The 27,552-nt window shown below is 42.6% G+C and overlaps 2 protein-coding genes across 3 annotated transcripts; one reads left to right on the top strand and one right to left on the bottom strand.

The window, feature by feature from the left end:
- Positions 1–100: 100 nt before the first annotated feature.
- Ak3 (Adenylate kinase 3) lies at positions 101–14,954 on the bottom strand. Of its 2 annotated transcripts, XM_089567176.1 has the most exons (5): positions 14,642–14,954; positions 14,320–14,552; positions 12,651–12,778; positions 7,793–7,984; positions 101–7,089 (listed from the first exon to the last, which is right to left on the bottom strand). In XM_089567176.1, exons 1-5 carry the CDS (start codon positions 14,692–14,694, stop codon positions 6,916–6,918), a joined length of 780 nt encoding a protein of 259 aa, XP_089423302.1. In that variant the 5' UTR covers positions 14,695–14,954; the 3' UTR covers positions 101–6,915. The 2 variants fall into 2 exon arrangements, with proteins under 2 accessions (XP_089423302.1, XP_089423301.1); XM_089567175.1 differs by having other exon boundaries at positions 14,320–14,725.
- Positions 14,955–15,134: 180 nt separating this feature from the next.
- LOC149372634 (LETM1 domain-containing protein 1) lies at positions 15,135–26,654 on the top strand. The gene is made up of 10 exons (XM_089567174.1): positions 15,135–15,217; positions 15,413–15,597; positions 16,003–16,115; positions 17,359–17,441; positions 20,843–20,930; positions 21,011–21,100; positions 22,208–22,309; positions 22,389–22,535; positions 22,639–22,735; positions 26,452–26,654. Exons 1-10 carry the CDS (start codon positions 15,141–15,143, stop codon positions 26,529–26,531), a joined length of 1,062 nt encoding a protein of 353 aa, XP_089423300.1. The 5' UTR covers positions 15,135–15,140; the 3' UTR covers positions 26,532–26,654.
- Positions 26,655–27,552: the final 898 nt, after the last annotated feature.

Here is a 27,552-nt window from a genome sequence, read left to right on the forward strand (position 1 = left end):
GTTTTAATGAAACTACACTGAGATGTTGAATGCGTTTCCCTGCATTGCAAAGTTGCTTTTGCAAAATGTGACAGGGTCACTAGACTCAACTTCTTCAGGGTCACTCATAGATCATTTATTTGAGACTATCACAACACACTCACATTAAAATACATGAGAGAAATTACATGCAGTGTACAACACACATAACATTGTATAAAATGTCCACCGCATTCTAAAAAACACACAAGTGTGCCAAAAAGATGAAGTCTGAAAATAATGACCCAGTATAATGAACTAAAAAAGTAGTAGGTCGGTATAAAAATACTGAAAATGCATCAGCAAAAAATAAGACTTTAAATAAGCCTTCATTGCAAAATGCCCCGTCATTAAACTGCAGCCTTTGTAAAAAGTCATAAAAGAGATAAAACAGCTTATCCATCACCGCTTTGTTTCCTACTTAGCAATTTATACATGTCACAGCCTACCATCTTTGTCTCAGCATCAAAAATAGAGTGGTACGCAGCTACAATGCACACATTGCAAACAAGTAAAAGATAAATCAGTGCCCCCAATAAATGAGAAAGACAGACATATCGCAACATGCTACTGCACTTGAAGCACTGCATTCTCATAACAGTCACATAGAATTCAACTTGAGCAATGCTCGATCTATACAAATTGGCTGAACCAACTTTCTTAGACACACTCAGTGATCACATGTGAATCTTGACCAGTTCACATCATCACAATAAGGAAGCCCAACGTGGATGCACAAAAATGTAATATCCGAGGTAAGCTGCCTTATCCTGCAATTACATTTGACAGACAAACAGTTTATGATATCCAGTAGTAGCCTATGATTTTAAGCAACATGCTTACTTTGCTTCTGAATCACTTAGACTCCACAGCAATGTGGCAGGAACACGCAAGGTGCACAACTAATAACAAATACAGTAATAAATGTATTGCATTAGGCAATACCAGTGCATTAGGCAGAGGTGAGATAACCATTTCATTGTCTGCATATGATTGTTCATATAAAAAATGCTCCACAAGCACACAAAGAACATCCCCCATATGGTGTGAAAGTACACTCCACTCTTAACTGTGAGAGTACATCTATGCTGAATTTGGCTTTTAAAAGCAAACAGCGTTATAGCACACAAATAGCCAAAGAAAAGTTGAAATGAAAAAGAAACATTGACTGCACGCCAACCGCTATGCTGATATGTGTAAGTAGTGTCATCAAAGTGGTTTTCACGAAAATTTCACTCAACAAATGGGGTGGTAAAACATGTTGCACTTATGCTGAAAGTTCTTTGTCCTTTTTTTCTTTCTCAGTACTGCTAATGTGATAGAGGGTACAATGTTAGGACAAACTTGCTTTCTGGCCGTCCCAGGTGATTATGGTACCTGGCCAGGATAGGCCGTGTGTTTTCTACAATAATCATTTGCATTCGTTTTCAACTACACAAAGACCTAAGGTGTCAGATGTTTCAGGGTAACTTTGAGGTACCAAAGCTTGAACCTACACACAGCTAACAGCACAGCATTACATAATACAACAAAGTAAGACCAAGGAGTGTTTCTGTGCACAATACTCTTTGCCCAAAAAACTTACGAGAGGAAGCCGTATTAACAGCAGTAAACTGCAACATGGAAGTCCAGACCAGGTACTTATGAAGATGTGACAAAGACAGAATTTGAACTGCCACTGAGCACAGCCTTCATGCAGTAAAATGCTAACGACAAAAACAAATCATCGAAGTGCACAGCTCACAGAAGAACAAATAGCAAAGTCAAGGAGATATGTTAATGGAAGCACAAGACAACAGTTGTCATTTTCTGGTTTGGTTTGGTTTGGTTTATGGGGTTTAACGTCCCAAAGCGACTGAGGCTATGAGAGACGCCGTAGTGAAGGGCTCCGGAAATTTCGACCACCTGGGGTTCTTTAACGTGCACTGACATCGCACAGTACACGGGCCTCTAGAATTTCTCCTCCAAAGAAATTCCAGCCGCCGCGGCCGGGATCGAACCCGCGTCTTTTGGGACAGCAGCCAAGCACCATAGCCACTGAGCCACCGCGGCGGCCAGTTGTCATTTTCTTAATGCCCTCCGTCGCTGCTTGGCTTTAATGACATGGTCTCGAATGAACAAGACCAATTCTAAGCTATCTTCTAGGAGGTACATGTTTGAACACAGATAAGTGCAGCAGTACCAAGAGTCCAATTAATATTCTGCTGGGGATATCTCGCAGTTCAAGAGAGATATTTAAGACAAACCTCACTACAACATGACCACTCAAAAATGTACTTAAGCTACTTCTGCTTTTCAGTAGCTTTGACTGTTTTGCTGGCTGCCCAATTACAGTAGTAGATCAAGCAGTCAATAAAAGCACAACACACAGCTTCATTCGTTAGCTAATAACAAACTAATCTGCAAAAAGAAGATGGGGTGTGGGCATACTTGTACCACACAATTGGACAGCGCTAATAATGCCCATTGACTATTTATTCAGGACACACTTTAGCGACCAAAACTGACTTGAAAAATTTGTTAAAGGTGGTGGGATACATAAATATCATGAGACAAAATGCAGTGTTAAATACTCAGATTGCTCTAAAGGTTATATTAAATATAATATATTAGGACTCGGCATATAAAAATGTGAGATTTTGTACACCACATAAAAACAGAACACTGCACCCAGAGCACCTAACACAGAGCTCCACAGGTCAGAAATGAGCTGTTAACCTAAACGGACATTTTTTTGAAATGAAATTTGGACTTGAACTGTTTTTCAGCACCCCTAACACCATCTGTCAGCTGAACAAAAAACTGTGTTGGACAAGCCTTACTCGCTGTAAATCAGACAGAGTGCCACAAAACACCTGAGGAGCTGAACTCGTCATAAACCAAAAATTAATGCGGCTTCACAGTCCAAAAATCACTGTCCATTAAGGGGTTAGTATAGCTCCTACTTCTTCCAAAAATATATTTGAAAGACATCAATATATATGCCAAGCCTGCAGCTTTCATAAACTAGCTAGCTTAATTTGTAGAAACACTACAAGCTAAAATGGTAGTGAAACTATTTGAGCCTAACGACAGGACAGAACAGCACACTTTAAATGACGAAATACTTTCAGGTAGCCTTTGACTTCACCTAGCCTTCTCAGCGTACATAAGTGATACTGCAGTCAAACTGCAGCTACTTGTTGTAGGTATGAATTGTAAAATTTCTAGTGATATGAGCACGTCGAAATGCTGTCAGTGGTTCTCAGTCAGCAGTTTAGAATAAGCAAAGCACCAGAAATAGCTCTAATTAATGCTATATAAAATAATTACTAAGCACACAAAGAGGTCAAACGGCTACACAGGAAAAACGGTTTCAACTTCGCTGAAAAAAAAAAAGCCGTGATAATACAGAGTCAATAACAAAACAGTGATCAGCGCCAGATTTTTCAACAGTAACAACAAAAGTGAAAGTTCTATCAAAATAGCAAATAAATTTCCTTTTTTAGATTTGAAGACCATGGAAACATCCTCCACTGAGTAAGACTTGCAAGCTGGGCTAGTTGGTTGGTTGACATGCTCCAGTGGTTAACAGCGCAAAAATCAACAAGGACGAAGGGGGAGAAGACACAACAAGCTCTAACAAGCTCTAACCACTGTTCTACTCAAGTCATAACAATCAGTAATGAAACCTCAGTGAAAACTGCCTGGCCATATGCACATTCCATCAAAAAGCAAAAGAAAAAAAACTCATGCTTGGACTCCTTGGCTGAAGCAGAGTTACTGGAGCTTGCATTCTGTAGAAAAAGTGCATGACAGATGCACACAACTCCAATTACACATGCTCTACAATGGCAACAAACACCTTAAAAAAACTTTCTGCTACTACTCAGTTCCTAGCATCAAAAAAAACCTCCTTTCATGCCACTTTCTCGTTCTTTTTTGACAAGGCACCCAAGAAACACGCCTGATCCATTATAAACCTATGCTACATAGACTTCAGATAACAGCACATAGCGAGTGTAAAAACCTTCAGGAAATATTTTCCATCAAGACCAAGGTGGTGGCAGGAATTTGAACAATTAGAGGTATGCAATGCTCAGCTAAAATGGGAAGTCAGTCAGCCCAACCATAGCATCAGATATAAAAGGCAGTGAACTGCATAAGCAACAGGCAGAAGCCTTTTTCTAAACAACGCAGCATTCGCAGCACATAAATGAATCCCAACAAAAACCCTTTACATAGGTCTAAATTCAACATTATATTCCCCAGAAGCAAACACACTGTAATTCTCATACTTCAAGAATTCTACAAATATATATTTGGCATTGTGAATAATACCAGCCACAAAACACAAATAGTATTTGGAGAAGCACTTGCATTTGGAGAAGTGCAAACGTTTTCTCCCTTTTTTCGCAAGCACCTAGTACTGCAATTGCCTGCCCATATAAGTATAAAGCTCTGATACAAATACTGTAGGCAATACTGTACACAATACAATGAAAGCATTGCCGACAACATCTTGCCTGGCATGTACAAGGACAAAATGATGAAATCGACACAAGCTTCACATCTGCAGGATTGAGAAGACAGTGCGCAGTGCGATTTGTTGTGTTATGCTTCAAAAGGGGAGATGCGGGTCTTGAAATGGTAAAAAAGAAACTGCGAAAATTTTTATCTATCGAAAACGGCATATTTGGGTTCAGTATACTCTTAAAGTACCTACCCACAAAGTTTCAAGGTCTAAATTCAACCTCCAGCTACTAAAAGATCAATATATCGACATCTCCGAAGCACCGAAATGACGACGTGCCTCAATAGATATATATAGATAGCATAGCTCTGTGTGGCAGGGCTTTGGCTATAGTTCCATTTCAATCGGAACCAAAAAAAATATTAAGGCGAAAGCCTTTAATGGCTCATACTCGCGGCCACGACTCCATCTGTCTGTCCGTGCGTTACATAAAACGTTTGTGATTTGTGGCGTTTACAACAGATGGTGCCACCCATCCACATGCTAGGCCGACTTTCTGCCAACGCATATGCAATTCTCCTAGTCTAGCGTAAGGACGCTGGAAAGCGTTGCGGGAAAGGCTTTAGCCTCATCGCACTTTAGATCGCCAACGCGCTCCCTCGAAATTTTTATTGAGGGAAAGTGTCTTAACAACATGTCAGAAATTACCTCATTAGGCTTCAAGTATTTTCCCATAATATGGTAATTGCTAGAGATATACTGAACCTAATTAAATAATTGAAAACAGGAGGAAGAAATACACATATACACTTAAATTTGTTACAATATCTCTAATAACAAAAATTTTCATTTTTAAGACCCGTATCTCCCCTTAGCATCCCCTTAGGTGCAGTGCCCACATTTGTGGCCGTGATCTGACCACTAAAAAATTCCTGGTATTATACAAGGTGCAATGTCTTCTAATGCGGGCACAATAAAATGTACCGAGACCAAAACAATCATGCGCACAAATTCATATCGCTAGGTAAGCAAAATGAGTGCAGAAAAATGTTCTTAGAATGGACACCATGTTTTCAATAGCTCTGATACGGCTGCATTTGAACGCACGTTTTCATTCGCTTGCTCTGCAAGCACGAACGCTTTAAAGTGCCTATAATGTGATGACTTGTTGACGGCCTCATATGAAAGCAATCAATAAGAACAAATATAAGTGACGCCTTGAAAGCAGTTTCAAGTATATATACAAACACATGAAGACCCAGATGCAAGTATATATTAGATTTGGTTAGGTTTATGGGGTTAACGTCCTAAAGCGACTAAGACTATGACAGACGCCGTAGTGGAGGGCTCCGGAAATTTCAACCACCTGGATCCAGCAGAAATTGTACAGTTAATAATTGGAGAAGGTGGGAAATTATATGCAGGTTCTTGGCATACTCCTTACAAAAATCTGTAAATCTAAATGGGCCATGTATATATACGAGGGAATTAGAGGGAATTTAGAAAAAATATTAGAGGAAATTACATTTAATCCTACAGCCTTTTTTTAGTGCTGCATGATGTTATGGTCTGCTTAAATTCATGCCACATTCTCTTCACAGGTTAGAGCGTAGCTTTTGGCATCCTCTTCCTTCTACTTCTACATAATTCAGTCTCAGAAGCTGAAGTCCATAGTCCACCAGAGCACACTTTGAGGCCCGTGAGAAACTTATCCTGCTTAAGCTTTCGATATTACAATCAGTAGTCTGAAGAGTACCATGAACATTGCAAGGTGCTTCACACACACAGTACTCCCATTACGCCTTCACAACCAACACCATTTTGAACTGGAGCCACTTCAGCCTAAACTCACCGAGCGGCAGTTAGATACGTCGTAACATATACCTCAGAGATAGAGTTCTGTGCTAAGAGGTCCTTTCTAATTTGCCAAGACAAACCTGCCAAGCACATAGGTACACTTGCATACATCATCACCTAACAATAACAATTACAATAATACTAAGAAAAAAAATAACAGGTAGCATGGCCTAGTCTTGTTGGATCAAGCTGTCTCGAAAAATTCTTGGAAGTTTTTCATTATAGTAAGAACACCCTAAAAATGAGCACTTACAAGATTGGAAGAATGGAACCTTGGCAGGAGACATTCAGGCCAGCCACCAAATCCTGGAGCTTTTGCCCGAAAAGAGCAACCACGACAGGGCAGCGAATAATCCACAAGAATTTGTCTCATCCATGTCAAATTCCAGACAGAAACACCGCCTCCTACAATCCGATATGGTTCTCTCTGGCTCTTCTCCTACTGTTGAGACTAAGAGACAGGTAGCTCTGACAAGGAATGTTTTGAAGGGAGATGCACGTGCATACTGCACGCCTGTCCTTGTTTTGACACTGTGGTTCTTTTCTGAGCAGGTGTTGAGGGCAACGCATGCCTCAGACATGCCTGTTCAATCGATGCTCAGTGCCTGGACAGGCTTGCGGATGCTGCTGAGGTACTTGTAGACGTGTGGCCAGATCTCTTTCGACTTGGTGCCATGGAACTCGTGCAGCAGGCCCTTCTTGTCGTAGTATGCCAGAAGGGGCTCCGTTTGGCTCCTGTAGGCCGCCAGGCGTGCCCGCACCTGGAGCCATAAAGAGGTGACGGTGGTGGTGGCATTCAGGGGCAAGTGGGCTTAGTGTCACACTGAATCTGTCGGCAAATGCTCCGCCTGCGATACGCTAGTGCGTCGCATAGTCATAATGCGTGAAGTGTGTTGCATAGAGGGCACTTTTAAATAAAATGAAGTTTTAATACGCTAGAAAAGGTCATGCAATGAAACACGGGTAATGCACACCAGTGCCCGTTTTCACAAGTTAACTATGATAACACCAAGACATTTTCTTCTGCGAGGATCTATGAGGGAAGCTAAATCTGAAGGGCGATCACACTGAAGGGCAATCACAAGGGCGATCACAGAGTGCAGAACTCACAGAACTTCTCAGATCAGATCACAGAACTTCTGAAGGGCGATCACAGAGCTTTTTTTGTTTTTGATGTCGCGAGTTTGAATCATGTTGCTGGGAAAGAAACAGATCATCTTAAAATCCAAATTTATCAGCAATAAATGCATTTTTGATGCCAAACAAACATCAACAGAAACAGAAAGAGCCAAATCATCAGTTTTAACTGAAAAGAAAAGTTACTAAAATTTACTAATATTACTAAAAGTTCTTACTAAACAAAAGCTGCTGCTCTGATTATTAGCGAAGAAACACTTTTGGTTCTGTTGTTTTTATTGGCCCAGCACAAGCTATGCCTTGCAAGACAGACGTCGTGAGGCTCACCGTAGCAGGCTTGTCGTCGGGTCGCTGCTCGAGTGGGTCGCCAGTGACGTCGTCCTTGAAGGGAACCTTGGGGGGGTTGAATTCTGTGTGGTATGTGCGGCCGCTAGCTGCGTGGATCCAGCGACCCTCAATTCGCCGCGTGATTTCATCCTCAGGTACAGCCAGGTTCAACACACAGGACAGATCAGTGTTCTGTTTGGAGGCAACAGTGCAGGGGAAAAAGAAAGCTTAGCCTCTGTACACTTCTCATTTTGATGCTCACCAGCTTAAGTAACATCAATTACAACTGTTTTCAGATTGTGCCACATAAAAAGCAAAGACTATGGTTACAAGACACTTCAGAACACATTTAAAAGAGCAGGAACACCAAGTTCTCAGCTTCTATTTTCCTTGCCTCAAACTACCTTACCTTGAAACAAGAGAGATATGCCTCACGTTCTTCAAATAATTTGTTACAGCACTGCTTTCCACTAATATTTCAGTTTCTATAGTGTCTGACATCAGAAGAAGCAAAAGTGAAGCATTCACAGCCTGGTCATTGTGAGCAAATGTGATTTGCAGCAGTTATGCAATCATTATTACCGAGACTAAATTGGTTAATTTGACAGAAATAGAAAACCACTTTCATTAGGAAACCACCTCCATTAGAGGGTACCATTCTTATGTGAGCATTTGCAGTCAACCACATGCACCTACATCATCATCCAGAAAACTCAAACTCGTCACTAGATGACAGATGGTTCCATTGCTTGGTTTGGTTTGGTTTGGTTTATGGGGTTTAACGTCCCAAAGCGACTCAGGCTATGAGAGACGCCATAGTGGAGGGCTCCGGAAATTTCGACCACCTGGGGTTCTTTAACGTGCACTGACATCGCACAGTACACGGGCCTCCTGCCTTACAGCAGATGGCAGCACCCATCTATTCATCTGGGTAGGTCAGCCAAACTTCCTACAGCAAAGCTTGCTGACAGACAGTTTTATAACAATGCCTTTTATAAATATGATTCACGAAAAGCCCACTTCCCACAGTCTTATCCATGCCTTCATTGCTGCTGCTCTCATTTCACTGTCCCAGTAGCCAGTACCTGCTTCAATAATGTGCTCTGCTATATATGGTAATCTAGTTAATGGCAACGACATTTTGTGGCTATTAGCATGACTACCTATGCCTAGTAAGGCGATCTTATTTGTGCCACTCCCTCTCTACATAAAAGGATAAGCCCCTCAGCCAATGGCACCCCACAATGCAGTCACTCCAGACATCAGATGAGTGGAAGTTTCACTGCGAGCACAAGAAACAGACACTGTGCTCCCTGCACACTTCAGTGACCACAAAGGCGGTTTTACGGTAATGATTAAACAAAAACTGAAAAATTGCACTCTCACTTCATCACACACTGTGGCAAGTAGTACAGTTTTAAACAGAAAGCTGCACATTGGGAAGGGTTGAACGGCATCACTGCTACAATACATTGCCATCGCAAACTCTTGTCATTGTTTCTTGGGCAACGAAAATGTGATCCAGGTGAACCAAACAGTCAGTGCTGAGAATCTGTTATATGCGGTCCAGGTGGGGCACCTCGCAATAAAATAGGTGCTGGAGTGGGTGCTCTCACTCAGCCAAAAAAAGACCAATAGAAACTGCTGATACACAGCTGGAGCAAGGGTTGGTTCCAATTGGTTTCCAACTGATTTCAATTTTGTTTTAGACAGTTCCAACTGGTGTTTTTAGACTAGATAGGGGGGGGTCACGCTACAGCTATTACTGCCAGTTTGTCTTGCAGGAGGGAGAGCATGGAATTTTTTTTTATCACACTAACCATGAATAACATGATTATGATCATCATTATTAGCTTGATTATGCCCACTGTAGGGCAAAGGCCTCTCCCATATCTATTCAATTAGCCCTGTCCTGTGCCAGCCGTGGCCACCTTATCCCCACAAAGTTCTTAATGTCGTCCGCCCACCTAACTTTCTGCTGCCCCCTGCTGTGCTTGCCTTCTCTTGGAATCCAGTCGGTTACCCTTAATGACAAAGAGTTATCTTGCCTTCACATTATATGCATGGGCGTCCGGAGGGGGGGGGGGCAAGGGGGGGCGGCTGCACCCCCCTGGAAAATCACTCACTCGAACCGTGAGTGATGGCCGCACGCCAGGGGCGGTGGTGCGCTCAGTCAAAAGGGTAAAAGCAGCCCCGCATGGTCACATCTGCGAAATGCCGCGTCCGGGCGTGCGTCGTTCCGCCGTTTTCAAACCACGCCATCGTTAGCTCTACTGAAGGGCGACCTGTTCCAGACATACAGCGGCACCGGCGAGCATGTGTTTCGAGCCGCCTTGAGATGGGTGTCTGTTTCTTTGATCTCTAGAGAGATAGCGACACGGAGGCAGACAGTGCACGGGGCATCTTGTTTTCGCCTATCGTTACGCCGGTCACCGATTAATTCTTAAGGAGGGAAGGTAAAATCAGCCGTGTCCACCCCCGCTTTGTCGGGCTGCTCAGGGGCAAGCGGGCGATGAGTTGGCGCCGCCGCCGCTCGCTGTCTCCTCCGATCCACGGGTAGCGCAGTTCGGTAGAAGCGCCGCTTTCAGAATCTCCGGCAAAGGGGATTAGCTGCTTTTGTTCACGGCGACGCAGTCTCCCGAGGCGCCCCCACACCAGCGTTCTTTGCGTCTTCTGCGAAAACCAGCGCCTTTGGTCAACGCAGCCCGATGGCGCCTGCCTGGCTCGCCTGTCACCTCTGGCTGGGCCTCAAATCACAACAGCGCCCATGTACTGTGCGTGTCAGTGCATGGTAAAGAGACCCAGGTGGTCGACATTACCCGGAACTCTGTACTACTCCATCCCTCATAGCCTGAGTCGTTTTGGGGCTCTGAACCCCATAAAAACACAAAAACAAATTTTCCGACTGGAGTGGCGAGTGTCCCTTCCCCTCGGAAGTTGCGCGGCGTTCCTTTCACCCCCAAAGTGCGCATTCGGGGATACTGCGGCAAGTAAGCCCTTGCACGTGTGCGCGCCTCTGTGTTTGTGCTTGGGTGTTTTTAGTGGCCGGTTGTCAGCGAAGCTGAGAACAACCAAGACAGCGGACGAGAAAACGACGAGCGGAGAGCAGTGTGTGTGCGGTTGCTCGACTGTGCGGATGCGCAAGCAAGATGGAGCGAGGTGTATGAAGCTGCGAGCGTGCATTTATCTTGTAAATAAGTTTTCGTTGTATATATAGTCATCTTTTGTTTTCAACGTACGCGTTCAACAGTTTTTCCAATCAATGTGTATGATGAGTGTGCACCGAGAGCGTGTAATGAAGCACAGAAGTGAATTTATCACACGTGTAATTACGCAATTCGCCCAGAAAAATCCGAGGCGCCTACAGTTGCTGTTCAAGGAAGACTGACTGAGTGACTGTAGTTGCGTGTTTGTGAACATATTGTGCTGTGTGCTGGTCATCAATCCGGGTGAGTCGAGAACCCGTATGCAGCAAGACTGAGCACTCTTCTCCACGAAGTGATATAGCATCTTTTTGCATTTTTATTAATTTTAGTTGTTTCTTCGTGATAAACTCCAATGTACCTCTCCTAGCCGCGCTTTAATTTGCTGTTTGTAATTTTTCTTTCATGTGTGCATTTTGTTTAATTTTTATTTATATATAAATAAATAAATTTACTCCGCAAATAGCGCCTTTCTGCAACGAACATACCCCCCCCCCCTCCCCCCGGGGCACCAACGGGGCCCCCCCCCTGCAAAAAATTCTGCGGACGCCCTTGATTATATGCCCTTGCCACCCTGGTGTAGTACTTGGCCACAACCTCCTATATGAATACACCAGTTAGCCATGCATATACAACTGCCAAATGTGCTCCGATATGAAGCAGACCTCAAAGTTGGCAAAACCTGAATGCAAAGAAAGCCACCACTGTCATCATCATCATTAATGGCAAAGGAAAAAAGCAGTGATTTGGGAAAGTTTGGGCAAGTCCTCAATGAATGAGGACAAAGGCCTTTGCCACTGATCTCCATTCAGCCCTGTCTTGTGCCCAGTGGTGGAACTGACACTAGGCTTGCTCTGGCAGATTTCGTAACAGAAGAAATTGTAATCTGTAGCCGCAATTTCAGGTTTTGTAGCAGGAAAAGATAGCATAATTTAGAAGGCATTTTAGTTTCAGCAGAAAAAAATTGCATTTTGTTGCAAGACTTCAGCTCTTGCAGAACGTAACAGAGGGTTGATATCAAACCCCAGTCTCCTAAAATTATGCACACAGCAGTTGGTAGGCCAGGTGCTGTGCATCATTCCATGTCCAAGATTAAGCATAGACAGTGGGTTTCCTTCAGTCTGCATTTTAGTCACAAAATGCACTGAACAGTATTTTCTGTTCACCAACGACATCCACTGCTGATGTAACTAGGAGTCCGTGGGAAAGTGGTGAAGAAACAGACATCGCAGATGCACTGAGACCTCGACATTACATAGTGCACATACATACAGGTGTTGTTTCCTATTTTTGTTGACTACTGCCGCAGCTCGCAACAAAAGTCTTGTCTAGAGGAAATTGGCGTTGCATACAACACGCAACTTTTACTATACAGACGCAAACATGCATTCGACCCGTGGCTAAGCAGCTGGACGTTGCTCCGCACGCTGAATTATCATATCAGCCCAGGGGAGGATGGCAACAAGGGGGCATCGTGCAGCACACATCACTGAGAGTATTTCTCCTCCTCCTGCCTGCTCCTCGTAAAATGGTGTATATGTCATGTGGAACGTTATGCAATGTAAATACATTTTGCATAATCCCTTCAGCTTCAAGCAACATTCAGTGAAAACAATAACAATGATTTTCCCTAACAGATAAGCTCACATGCAAACCTGGTAAAGTGCTTCTGCCTGTGGCACTGTGCGTGGATAACCATCTAGCAGCCAGTGTTCATTCTTGAAGTTCGCGTTGATCTCGTGGAGTATAAGTTTCGTGACTAGGTCATCGGGAACCAGCTGGCCTGCAAAATAAACCAAACAAAGAAAAACCTCAACACATGAGAGCCAACTAGAATGCTGCCACTAGTTAAACTGAACTCAAGCACCTTTTAGCAAAGGAGTAAAATCCATGAAGTATAAAAGAGCACTACCCCGAGGAATCTTTGAGCAAAGTGTGTGTCAGTGCAGTTGTCAGAAATTGAAAATTGCCCTTGATCACCTTCAAGGCTTCTCCTCCCCTCCCATCATTTCTAATGCACTGGAAGATAAAGTCGTCAGTATGGCTGTCGAGAGCACTCGAACACCGCCCTGTCAAATAAAAGAAGTGAAATTTTTAAACAGGTATTCAGTTCTAAAGACAATGCTTGCGCTGGAGTGAAGCAGCGTAGACACACAATTTGCCCCGTACCAGTCATACAGCAGCTGAGTTAAGATTTCACTTTACGCTGCAACACACCACTCCAGCGCCCTAGACAAGTGTGCTGACGACTGTACTAGTATATGAACTAGCAGAGTGAGAAAAAAGTAAGCCTCTTTCTTAGTTGAACGTTAAAGGCTGCACTTCACTTTCATTATTATTTTTAACACATGCATATAGTAGTTCTAGTCAGCTTAGGCACCTTGCAGCATTTGCTTTGTCTTCTTGCTCTGCCACTCAGTTATGACTGGCAAATGACATTGCAAGGACTCCTAACTACCATATGAGATGTGCTCAAAGAACATTGCCGAAAACATGAAAAAAGGTGTCCTATGCTGAGTATGTGAGCAGTTACATTTGTTTCAGGTGTTTATCATTATAAGATGCAGCATTTTGGCAGGATTATTCAACATATTCGACATATCACTTCAAGCATATGTGCTCAGACATTGCTCATTTGCAACAAAGACAGCGCCGCATACTGCACTAAACCATAATAATGGTTTAGTGACCATAGCAATGGACAAATATAATGCCTTTTCAGAGGCTCTGAATATACAAAGGTCATTTTTATACACTGCGCTTTCACAGATTGCGATACTAATGAGCTGTACAATTGCAACTTTCGCTCAGGAAGTGTTCCTCTAACTGCATGCTAAGTGCACCTTGTAAGCAATCTAACACTACGTGCTGCTCGTAAATCTGCTTGCTAGAGCGCCAGAGCGAAAACCAATTGTAAGCATGGTGTAAGCGGCTTGCGCTACTTTTTTTTTTTTTTTTTGATGTCACGTGATGTGCCCGTAACGCCGCACTAAGATCAGTTCCTGCCTAGAAAAACATGAATCAGCCTGCAACCTCTTCGAGACAAGACTGCCAACGTTAGAGAGCAAAACGATTTTGCTAGCGCACAGAAAATAATCTGCCCTCTACTAACGACAGCAAGGCGCGCGCTTTCCAGTTCAGTGAATCAGGAAAGCACATACGCTCATAAGGATGCAGGATTTGTGAGTTTCCATTCCATTGAAGGAAAGACATGTAACACGTCTGCAGTAAAACAAGATAAAAAGAAAAGCATCAATAGTTCAAGTAAAAGCAGTATTCAGACGCTGCACAACGAACGACAGTAAGTGTGACCGACAAACTTGCCTTTCGCCATGTAGGGCTCCACCTCCAGTCCCACCTGTGTCTTGGTCCGCACATTTTGGCGCATCAAGTCACCACAGGACAAATACTTCAGCGCGAAGTCTCGCACGATCCACTCCGAAATTGTGCCTTTCCCGGATCCCGGGGGACCCATGATGACGGCACGGAAAATCTTCGCCATCGGTGCCGCGGACTTTTCCGGCTCCCTGCCAGAAATCCCAAGCTCTATATCGTAGCTGATAAAAAGAAGCAAGATACTCGGTTTAACTCGGCGCACCGGTAGCGATAGCCTCGTCTCTATCAGCTCGTTGCGAGCGCTACTAACCGCAGGCACAATTTGATTGTGGCGGCAGACTCTTCCGATACGGGACGTTGCATTTGGAAGTGGTATGAAACCACGGCGTGAAACCAATCAGCGGAAAGAGTACAGCTCAAGAGAAGCAGAGACTTGCTGTTTGGCCGAAACTGCACATAAGTGTTTCTTGCATATTACGCGAACAAACTGTTACGCAAATGCGATCAGCTACTAATTTACAATCGTTACTACTAACGTCATCACGCCGCGGACCCGAAGACAACGCGGACCCGAAACTAGCGACTTGCTCTACGGTCGCCTTTGAATCAACTGCCAAGAAAATGCGATAAGGAAAAAAGAACCAAGTTTCCAAAGAAAGCACAAGAAAAGAATAAAAACAAACTTCAATGTATATACAAAAGTAGCTACAAAAAAATTTATACAAAGATAATTTGGTAATACTCATTAGTAAAATAATCGTCTTTAACAATTTGAGCATTTTGTGCCGCGTTGTAGTTCGCTCTGCGTTATGGCGGCGCCGTGCTGGCTGTTTCGGAATGGGCGCTATGGTTTCGGCCGCATCAGAATTGCGCCCGCTCATTGCCGGTATCCCAATGCTATCTATATTTCTTTGATTTTATTGTTGTACTCAGTTAGAACATTTCGCTTACTGTGTTGGAGTTATATCATGCTTGACAAGATCTTGCCATGAAGTGTCGTGTACGATTCATTGACGCAATTTTTAATATCATTCGCAATAATTTCTTTGAAACATTACCGTCTTCTGATTGTATATTTCAGAATTGCAGGACCAATTTCAAGGGCCAGCTCAGCTTCGTCGAAGCAGTCTCCAAGCACCATCGTCAAACCGTTAGCCAAAACAGGACAGTATGTGATATCGAAATTCAAGTTTTTTCTTGAAGGATACGATAAAATATTGAAAAAATTCCCCGTGGCGTACCGCCTTCATCAAGTGTTCCTAGTTGGTAAGTTCCCGCGTCGAGCGTGCTGCTTTATCCATTGCTGTGGTCTGTTGTCAAGTGCTGTTATTTGGTTCCCTGTTCAAGCGGGACACTCATAGTAGTTTTCGCCATCGCAAGGTGCCACCGCCGTAACTTTCTTCTTCATTTTTTCTGTTGATAGTTGAATTAGATAAGCGAAGCGATGATGCACTGCATGATTAACTACGTTTTGCGCATCATTATTGCACCATCTCTTTAACCTTCAAGCCTTCATTCAAGCTTTTGGAATGCAACATGTTAGAACTATAAATAACGAGTGCTTCCTTTGAAACGCCGTCTTTTATTTCGCATCATTCTTTCCCGTTGCGCAAGGGAAGATCCTTAAGTCACCTAATCCTTACCTCAACATGCATAAATAATTCTTAACAGGCACAAGGGATCTCTACCAAGATGTTCGGAATTACATGAAGATATCCCAAGACTTGAGAGCTGGGAAGTCCGTGCAAGAGCTTTCCAGGAAAGAGCTCGAGCTGTACTACCAGGTTTGTTCCTCTGGTAACTCTAAACATCCTGAGTGCAGACAGAACTCAAATACTAATGGAGGAATGCTCTTGTCTCAAGCAGCCAATGCTTATATGTGCACATGTTGCTTTTTTTTTTCTGGTAAAAAAAACAATGACAAGAATTGACTGCAGCCATTTAGCATCCTTTACAGCACAATGAGACCCATTTGAAGAAAGCTCCAGGATGTGCAAGGATTTGTTTGATATATCGTGTAGTTTGTTAATGGTTTGTTGTGCATAAGCAGGCTTTCACAGCAAAACAATGGAACGATGGCCCAATTATCACCCCATAGCACCTATTTACTGTGAGTGGTATGGGGTTCAACTGAACGGATTTATCTATGTTAAAGGGTATAGGATTACTTTCTTTAGCTATGCTTTAGTGTGCTTAGTCTCCAATGATAAGGTACCATACATTTGAAAAAAGGTAATGTGCATGTTTAGTGTTGGGTGTTTAGGGTTGAAGGTGAAAGCCATGAGCAAGGCCATTGAGAGTTCCTGTCTTGCTTGAATAGTCACAGATAATCTGCTCTCACTAAGCTTGAATTGCAAAGAAGCAAAACAGCAAGAGGAATAAAAGCGCTTTTGATTTGAAGGTGTGAACTTGTATTTCAGTTTTTTTTATACAGGCTATATTTGTATAATTGCTTTGATTGCGTTGATTGCTTTCATAAAAATGCTTGTGTTCATTACAGGGCACAATTCATTTTGTGCAAGTTTGTTTTGAGCATGCTGGTGTGTAAAAGAGGGCAGCCCCTATTTTTGTACACCCTTTCTGTCTTGAATAATGTTTTACTTCATTGTACCAGTTTAAAAAAGGCAGCGCTCTTGGCAGGTACGCTCTCAGCAAAGTAAATTTATCAAACGAAATGGCTGGACTCAGCAACTGAGTCTACCGTGAGAAAGCACAAAGCTTTTTTTCTTTCTTTGCCTGGGATTATAACTTATATGGTGCTCCCTTTTGAATGGGAAGGTGGGGAGGCCATTATCATCGGGTACTAAATTTGCCACATCAGTCATACCGATGGTATTATGGCTTGTTAGATAACTAAAGTTCAATATTAATTTTTTAACTTGATTTTATAAATTTTAATTGAACAGCTCTTTAGCAAACAGCTATGGTATATCAGTTTACAAAATAATTAATGGTTGCTTGCCACATGGCTGGAAGGCAAGTTCATCTTATCAACTCAGCAAGTAGAAATTTTTCATGCCTTTCCAGGTTCCTCGTGATATACTCAAGGTGGCACCCACACTGTTGGTGATATCCCTGCCTGGAACAAACTTCTTCATGTTCCCCCTTATGTAAGCAAGCAACAGTACTTATGACAGCACATTTTCATCGTTCCCTTGGCATTGTAGTACCTTTTATATTTTAGTTTTTGGATGCAGCTTTGTTCTGTAATGACAACAGCAAGACTTATAACAAGAATTGTCATTTTGTAAGTTTGCTAAGAGAAGGGAATGGGAAAATGCCCATAGAAAATTATTTATGAGTCAAAAAGTGGTGTTTATGTCTGCTACATAATATAAAGATTTCAGCTGTTCGAATGAGCTCTGGGCTTCCGTGTCTCCTGTTCTTTCATGTGTTTGATGATATTCAGAGCTGATGAATAGTAATTTTGATTCATACAATGACAGGGTAATGCAGAATCATTCTTATGTGCTTTTAGATCCCATTGGCTGGCCAGTTCTATGCACAAGGATAGTATTTAAGCAGTGTGCTGTTGATTAGTGCATTGCAATATTTCTGTAAAGCAAAGTCTTCAGAACAGATTTACCTCAAGGTGCCAGACTATTCAGTGGTTCGATGTCTAGCGTCATGGCAGCATGTAAAGCTTACAGGTTGCTGTGGATACACCTTAAACACTGTCTGCTACCTTAACCATACTGTAAACATTCCCTAGTGAACACTTCCTATTAGATAGGCCAAGCTATTAGTTGGTCTGTTTGATCTTTATCCTCTAATAGTGATAGCATCAACTTTCCGCAAATTCAGACTTTATTATTTTTTTTTTCAATATTATGCAGTCTCTTTCCTTTTATTTACTACTTGCTTATAAGGTGTATTTTGAGGGTTGGATTCTGACTAACTAGCTACAAGAATTCAGAGAGAAAACCTTAGCAGTCTCAGATTTTCGGATGATATTGCCCTGCCAAATGGTTCACAGTTCAACTTCAGAATGTGCTTGAAGACTTAAACTGATTAAATTGAGAATGTGAAAAGGTAGGTTTTGAAGTTATTATTAAGAAAAGTTATGGGACATTCAAAAGTACGAGGAACATTGCAAAAGTTTACGATAGATAGTGAGGTGTTGGCAGTAGTAAGGGAATACATCTGCTGAGGCCAAGTAGCACCAGTGGAACCAAATCATTAGAAAGGAATTATCAGGAGAATAAAAACTGGTTGAAATGCATGTGAAAAGCAGTGTTACAAATATTCCTCAAGAAACGGTTGTAACTGTTGCACCCTGCCAGTACTCATCCACGTGGCTGGAACTTTAGGGCTAACAGAAAGCTTGCAAATAAATTAAGGACAAGCTTTAAGAGGTGGAAAGAGGGCAACATGGATTAGAGAGCAGTAGACTCGAGGCCATGTTATCATAACAGAAATTAAGCAAGGGAAGCAACTTGAGTGACAGCGTGTAACTCGGCGAATATATAACTGATGAGTGAAGGCTAGTCTAATTGGTGAACAAACATCTTGATCTCAAGCCCTCAATGTCTTAAAAGTGCTCTCACGGAAGCGGTGGGGGTCTGATAGAGCAAGCCTTTTACAAATATATCGCTCTCTGGTGCGCTCCAAGCTGGACTACGGGTGCATAGTATATGGTTCGACAAGAGCATCCTACTTAAAAAGATTAGACCCCATTCATAATCTTGGTCTGCGCCTATCATCTGGAGCATACAGAACATCACCAGTAGTTAGCCTTTACGTTGAAACTAATGAAGCCGCTCTTGAGGATCGAAGAATCGCCCTTACATGCTCATATGTCTTAAAAATCCGTTCTCTTCCGAAACATCTCTGCCATCCAGTTGTCACCAAGTGCCCATCTAAAAGATTATTCATCAACAAACCACATTCTATCAGGCCATTACTACTGCGCTTTGAAGATAAATGTGAAGAGCTAACAGTACTAGATGCCCTACCGAATATTGCACAAAGGAATGAACATTTACCACCATGGTACAGCCTGCCTTCAGTATGTGACCTCACGATGACACATTTAGATAAAAAGCAAACGCCAAATGAGTACATATTACAGGAATTCTTTGCACTACAAGAAAAGTATGACACCTACATTGAATTTTATACCGATGGCTCAAAAACAGAAAGTCATGTTGGAAGTGCAGTAATCCAAGGAAAAAATAAACAGATAATGCGACTACCAGAATGCGCATCGGTTTTTACTGCTGAGTGTTATGCCATCTTTGTAGCTGTAGAAAAAATAGTAAGAGAGAATATCAAAAATAGCATCATTTACACCGATTCCCTGAGTATGCTTAAAGCACTGCACTCCAGAAATGCAGCTGAACCTATAATAGGAAACATCATACATAACATAGTTAAAATCACAAAACAAAAGCATAACATTAAATTCTGCTGGGTTCCTAGCCATGTTGGAATTTTAGGTAATGAGAAAGCAGATGTATGCGCTGCACAAGCCCGGAATGGCCAAATAAAGCAAGTGAACGTACCGCACAGGGATTGTTTAAAATTTATAAACAGTAAACTCAAAAATAAGTGGCAGGCTGCATGGCAAGAGCACGTAAACAACAAACTACATTATGTGAAGCCAATTTTAGGGGAATGGCAGTCATGTAGGGATCAAGAACGTTTTACCGAAGTTATTTTATGTCGGCTCCGCATTGGACACACCCACCTCACGCACAGCTTTCTGCTAACCAAACAAAACAAACCTCTCTGTGAAATGTGTGGTGCCGAACTCACAGTGAACCACATTTTAATTTCATGTGTCAAACTAGAAGAACTAAGAAAGAAATATTTTACAACATTTTATAGGGAAAGACTTCCATTACACCCCATGTTACTTTTAGGCGATCGTGCACTGGTTGACATCTCATGTATTTTTAGGTTTCTCAAGGAAGCCAGCGTTTTAAACAAACTCTAAGTATAGAAAGCTTCACCTTTAACAAAAACTCCAACCTTGTGTTTGGCGCATCATAGCCTCGTTTGCTTTTGCGCCATTAAAATCAATATAACTAACTAACTAACAAACATCTTGAGACAATAATCAAGCACAAAAACACACAAGACAGACAGGAGGTAACGTGCATAACCACTGACTTCAGCACTGGCAGTGAGAGAATCAAGGAGACAAAAATTCAGAGAAACACATGAAGGAGGACCCAATGCACTGGAACCGGTCCCAACACAACTTATTGTCTGTTACGATATCAAAGTGGATCCTGGGGGAAGAAAAACATAGCCAACATTCAGGTGAAGAGACAAGAAAGTTTGCTTCGCTGTGGTGGCTGCAGCTGGTGCAAGGCAGGGATAATTGGAGAGCAATGGGAGAGGCCTTCGTCCTGCAGTGGATGGGATTTGCATGGCAGTGGTGATGATTTTTTTTTTCAAAAGCTGTCGTTATTTTTATGCTTCAGCAGACACCACTCTTGATTGATTACTGCTCTTTGCCAGACTGTGATATTTTTGTGTTGCAATTGTCCGTCACTTCCTGCAGCTATCTTTTTCCAAGGCAGCTGCTGACCTGGCAATTTTGGAGCCTAGAGCAGCGCGTTGACTACTCTGTGGCAGCACAGAAAAAAAAGGTACCACCCTGCCCTTGACTTTGTGAATATCCTTGGTCTTATCAGCGGGTACAAGTGACAGCTGTGGTTCTTTAATGCAGGTCTACAGTTTTCGTAGTGTGTTTCGTCACCTTCAGTCCAAGGTCCCCAAAGGAGAAGAGGGCAAAACGCTACTCAGTGTATTTCACAAGGTAATCTCTATTCATATTCACAGTGAAGTTCTATGGTGCACAGTATTTTGTGAGCAGCCACAACTGAGTTAAAGCTTTGACAAATTCTGACACATTCTATTCTTTCTTTTATCAGTAAATAGTCATTTCTCTAACACTTTGACCACTTTTTTAGGTATTTAGAATTTGAATTAAGGGACAAAAGAAAGGACTAGCAAAGAAAAAATGGCACCATGACATCCTCGATCCACTGAAGCTCCTTGGGTCTTCGATTCACTCGTGAGGTGAACTAAATAGCACGGGGCATTTGAGCACAATATTCACTGTTAGCTGCAGTGTGGTGTGGTATTGGCTTCTTTTACTTCAGTAACTGTTGTTCCTTAACTGTGTATTTCTTGCTATTGGGATGACGGGAAGAAAATGAGAAGAAAGGCGAAAGCTTTGACTAGTAAGACCGGCATTTTGGGCAGGTTGGTATAGATTTATCCTGTAAACAGGGCAAAAGACAAGCAAACTATGAAGGCATTTACACTGTTGTACAAGGTATGTGACAGGGAAAGCAATGGGTTCGCTACACAGTCATCACAGATATAATCGTGGAGTGAGCTTTATTTTGCTGTTTATGATAGAGTGGCAGTGCACCTAATATGTCCTTAGTCAGTCGTTTCATAACTCCTTCAGATGCTAATTAATACCGTTGGGGGGGAGGCAGTATTGTCAAGACGGGAAGTGTCACTAACGGGTATCATAAAATGGCTACCTACTGGCTCCGGTGAGGCAATATTCACAGGTACAAGAAGCGTGACCCAAGTGGGCACCATACAAGGCTTTGGGCATCCCTGCATTTGCTGTCACTGTAAATGATAGAGAAATGAAATAAAACCAGCAACATAGCCTTGTTGTTTCACTTCTTCACATTTGTAATTTTATTACCATTTCCAGAATGGCAATTTAAGGGAGGAAGCTACACTCAAGCTCCTTAAAACTTGCTTTGCATGCAAATGTAGGCAATTTTTAGGCCTAACCTGTTATTTTCCATATAGCCCAGAAAGTCCAAGCTAAATATGTACCTGCTATCAAAAAGCATACATAGGTGATTTTCTGCAACTCATTTATTCCTTCCTCCAGCTCGGGAGTGGAACACATCCAACAGTGGCGGAAGTCTTGGCTATCAAGCAGTACTTTTCCGCAAAACCCCTTTCTTTGTCAAGCCTGAGCAGAAATCACCTGGTAAGGGTATAAGCAAGGTATATGAGATAGTACTCTTGTTGAGAGCCATTTGCCATTGCTGTCTTGGTCTGCATTTCAGGTAGCACTTTGCAGGATTCATGGAAAGAGTACGTTCTTCCTTGGCAGGAAGCGACGCCTATGGAAGCATGGTGGCTTTGTCCGGGAGATGGATTTGGCTATGGCACGAGAAGGGCTTGGCCAAATGGATCTTTCTGAGCTTCGATGGGTACATACCTTATTTTATTACTTTCATTTCTTGTCTACAGTGTGCACTGTATAAAAGTTTGTTTTTACTCCCGTAACTGATATTGGCCTTCATCTTGGTTCAGGCATGCTTTCTCCGTGGCTTTAATCCAATGGGCTTGAGCAAGCGAGACATGGTGCTGTGGCTACAAGATTGGATACAAGTCTCCACAAATATTGAAGGTACTTTTTTGCAGGGCAAGCCAGTAAGACACATCATTAAACACTCATTAAACATGTTCCCACTCACACGGTGTTAAGGACATGCACTATCTCCAGAATAATTTCGACCACCTGGGATCTTTAACATGCAATGGCATCGCACAGCACATGGGCGCCTTTTGCGTTTCGCCTCCATCGAAATGCGGCCGCCTTAGCTAGATTCGAACCCGGGAACTCCGGCTCAGTAGCCAAGCGCCCTAACCACTGAGCCACTGCAGCAGATGTTCTAGTTTATAAAGCTCCGTTTTTGATTAGAGTGGTTGCTTCAGTTTTACTTTGATGTCCCTTTAACCCTTTCACTGCCGAAGGTGAGCTGGGCTTGTCCACACATGTTTGTACCACTCCTCTCGAAGAGGAGCTAGGCACATTGTTGCTCATGCAGGTTCCAACCCCATAGTAAAAACACACATGATTGCCCCTAGTGCTTCTAGGATACGTTGCTGTAAACATATGATGCTAAAGAAAAAAAAAATAAAAACTTGATGGGCTGCCAAATTAAGCCTAAAATAATTTGAATACTAATAACACACTAATAGATATGGTCACCTGCAGTGGGAACTAGTACCGTGCGGACGAGTCTGGCCAAAAAACATGCGAGTGTGTCGATGTTTCTGCAGATTCAGAAGCCGAAATCAGTCCGTTTTCTGTTAGTAAGAGTGATGTCACTAAGCTGTTGTGCTTCACTTTGGAATCAACGGATTTTGAAGACATCAGTGTTTTGGCATGCTGGCAGTGGACGAGGGGCAATATCGACAATCCCCCTCTTTCACCTCCATGTTTTTCATTTAGAGGTGGGAAGGAGGTGTACATGGACTTCGGGCTGAACGTAGTGGGGATTCAGATGGCTGACAACCTTTCGCCGCACAGCCTAAATAAGAACATACATGTGTCCGATGATATTTGGCACCAGGTCGTTTGGTATCTGTCACCAATGCGCATTTGTTGTGTGCACTCCGAGACACCGTTAGAGTGTATAGGAGTAGCTGTTCCAGTCTCAAAGGAGATGCCCTCGACTCAGTGTGAGAAGCTTAGCCAGGAACAAGGTACCGGATGACAAAGGGTTGTGGTTGTTTGGTGCCCAGCTTTCGCCGGTTGCAAGCAAAAGAACGGATTGGAGTCAAAGGCTCGCAACGAAACAAGCTTTATGAAGCAAAGCGACTATACAGAGGAATACTAATCACTCGTAACAGCACATACGTAGTGATCTACAAAACAATGCAATGCATGCAAAGTAACACCAGAGAGAGGCTACAGTGCAAAAAAAGACCTTTCAATGACAGTGTGCTAACACAGGAGAGACGCAAACATATAAATGCAATTTGTTCACCGGCTCTACGTCAGTTCGACGACCGAAGGATCACGATGTTGCCATCACATGCTCCCTAGCTGGTCCATGGCTGGGCGTCAGAGAAACTGACCCTTTCCTTCTCTTTGACATGGCACCACTGCACATGAGCGAAGTGGAGAGGGCATCACAAAGTATGCTCAAGGTTATGCGCTCTCATTTGACAGTTGAGGTTAATTTCTCCAAGGTTCTTAATCGTCTGTGGCGCGCGCCGACAAGATCCCTTCTGCACCACGCCGGCTTACCAAATGTGCGCTGATTTTTCCGGCATTACATTTTCTGCGGTACCTACATGTCGCTGCTTCATTTTCTTTGACTGGTCAGAGGATAAAAAGACAAAAATCACCCGAAAGGGAACTTGGGCGTGGTGCAAAGACTATGGTGTGGCGCTGTACGCAGTACCCTGTTTTGAGAGTACCATATTAATGCAGCCTTTTAGCTTTCAGGCCACCTCTTTCACTGAAGTAATTACTTCTAACCACTTGTCTTTATTATAAGAACGTGTGAAAGTGAACTGTCCGGACAATCACTTTAGGCACACCCACAAACTCCTGAAAGAGATTTGCAGTGAAGCCGAACTCCTTGTTATATTTTTAATCTTTTGTTTTAGTGTTTTATGTGTAAATGAAGTTAAGTTTTTCGCTGCTTCTGTCCTTTATTTTTCTCATAGAACCAAATAGAACAATAAAAAAATGTGCCTTTTTCATCATTTTTTTTCGCAAAACAGTTTGAGAGGTAAAGGGTTAAGCATTTATGCCTTTCCTTGTTTACCTTGAGCAAAGGCAATAAATCGTCATCATCGTAGTCATTGTCATATCTTGTCAGCTTCATACCATTATGCTAGCTTCGACACATTTAGCTGTAAAATGAGTTGCATTTGGTAGTAGCGAACCACATAGCTGTGCAAATTGCATTGTTAGTGTGGATAGTCTGGCAGTTGTTGCAATGCTAACAAAGTGCACGTTTCCATGTGGGCAAATTTTTGTGTCTGTAAAGCTGAATGCAGCACAGGCTTGTGATCAGAGAAGTGAGAAATTTTATTGTTTATATTAACCATAGGATACAAGTTGTGGATAACGGTAAATAAAAATAGTTCCTTTCAGTATTCCCTTTCCACATTGATGGTAAGTAAGTTGGTGTGAGGGGTTTAACCCTCAAAGCTCCACATGGCCTATGAGAAATGCCATAGTGGAAGGCTCCAAATTAAATTCAACCGCTGGGTCTCTTTATCATGCATTTGCATCACACAACACATGGGTGTTTCTTTTTTTTTGTTTTTTAGTTTGCTTTGCCTCCACAGAAATGCAGCTGCTTTGGGTGGAATTTATTCCTACAACCTTGAGCTCAGTAGCTGAATGGGAAAGCCAGTGAGCCACTGTGGCAGGCCTTTTGCATATTTTGGGAAGGACATGTCCCTCAATGGCACAGAAAACCGCGGTGGCTCAGTGGTTATGGTGCTCGGCTGCTGACCCGAAAGACGCGGGTTTGATCCCGGCCGTGGCGGTTGAATTTCTTTGGAGGGGAAATTCTAGAGGCCCGTGTACTGTGTGATGTCAGTGCACGTTAAGGAACCCCAGGTGGTCGAAATTTCCGGAGCCCTTCACTACGGCGTCTCTCATAGCCTGAGTCGCTTTGGGACGTTAAAACCCCATAAACCAAACCAAACAGAAAACCTTATTGGTTTTACTACATGTCAGTATCTGCTTGGAGCGCTACTCTCATTTTTAAATCTTTACTTGCTTTCATGACTGGTTTGCATGTACAAAGCATTCTCATGTTCTGACGGGGGCATTTTTAAGCTATTTATTCTAGCAAGTGGAATGTCTTAATTGTTTCCAGTGCATAGTTATATGAGTATCAGTTATTTTTTGTGTAACTTATTTAATTGCATCAGTGAATTTTGAAAAGCACTTAAAGAAGTATTTAGAAGCATACCACTATGCTGGTATGCTTTAGGAGCATACCACACAGTGTGGTATTTGAAAAGGAATTATTGGATATGACGTCTCTGCTGTACGAGAAGTGCTGTTACTGTTCTTCAGCATTTTTAGATGAGTTTTGTTCGAAGTAAACATCCCTCTTTCTTGTCCTCATCAAATGCCCGTCACCTTGTTGTATTGGCTGGTATCTGTGGGAAGCAGTTTTTCGCTACATGAGAGCTTCTGCCTTCCTTTTGTAACATAAATGCTACCATAAAAGCTAAGCATTAGTTATATATGTAGTTATCTTTATCTTCATTAATTTTTGGTACATCCTTCGTTGTGTCCAAATTTACTCGCACATACAAACTTCAGTGTTTTTTTGCCTAATTCTTCTTCTTTATTGACCACAGGTGACTGCATCTCTTTGCTGCTGCATTGTCCAATTTTGTTGGCCTACAACGCCCCAAGCAATTGGATTTTGATCCACTGATTAATTGTGCAGCGCCTGTTGAAGAACTGCTTCAGTTTAGCCTAGTCAGATCACATTTATGCTGCAACAAAAACTGTTTTTGTAAAAAGGCATTATTTATAGACAAATAAATTATCAAATCAATTCTCTTTTGTGCCGTGTGCTTCATAGCATGTCTTGACTGCGTGCGCCTGGGAGCGTAGCGCAACTTTAGATAAAGCAGAAATTTGGGCAAGTTGGTACGTATTCATTTTTGAAACAGCGCAACAAAGACGGGACGTGGAAACTGAAGGGTAAAGACAAACAGGCGCTGACTAACAACTGGGTTTATTGAAAACAACACACAAATATATAGACAGAGTTAGGAAAGATTAATCGCCACCATAGTCAACTCATGCCACATGTGAAGCCAGATACCCAATCTCCCCTTCGGAAAGGGCGACCGATGGGCAACTAATGCACGTTGCGCCTTTCTCACGTATAAGAAAAGCTTCAATCACTTCTCGCGTCATCTTATCACAATGGCGGAACACGATATTGGTGTTCTTATAATCGGTGCATTTCTTGCAACGGAATGCACATTTAGCGAGAGGGTCTCCTTCAGATTTTCTTTTTTCGTAATCTTTTTCGTGTTGACATCTGCACTTCCTGCAGTGGACCGCCACCGCGGTCTTTTTTTCTGGTGTTCTCATGTTCCATGAGTCGCTTGTTGATGCATCTTCCTGTTCTGCCCCGAAGAAATTAGGCAGGATGTGCAAAGAGGTAAGGCAGAGGCAGGAGGGAAACAAAAGGGCTTGTCAGGTGCGCCATGTTTCCCCTTATGTACCTTGCGAGGTAGGGGTAGTATACAAAATTCCCTTCTCGTGTGGCGCCACATATATTGGCCAAACAGCTAGGAAGATGCATCAACAAGCGACTCATGGAACATGAGAACACCAGAAAAAAAGACCCCCTGTCACACGTGGCGGTCCACTGCAGGAAGTGCAAATGTCAACACGAAAAAGATTACGAAAAAAGAAAATCTGAAGGAGACCCTCTCGCT

This window comes from Amblyomma mixtum, chromosome 1 (assembly GCF_055824585.1).
Source record: "Amblyomma mixtum isolate Tamu chromosome 1, ASM5582458v1, whole genome shotgun sequence".
Classification (NCBI taxonomy): Eukaryota; Metazoa; Arthropoda; class Arachnida; order Ixodida; family Ixodidae; genus Amblyomma; species Amblyomma mixtum.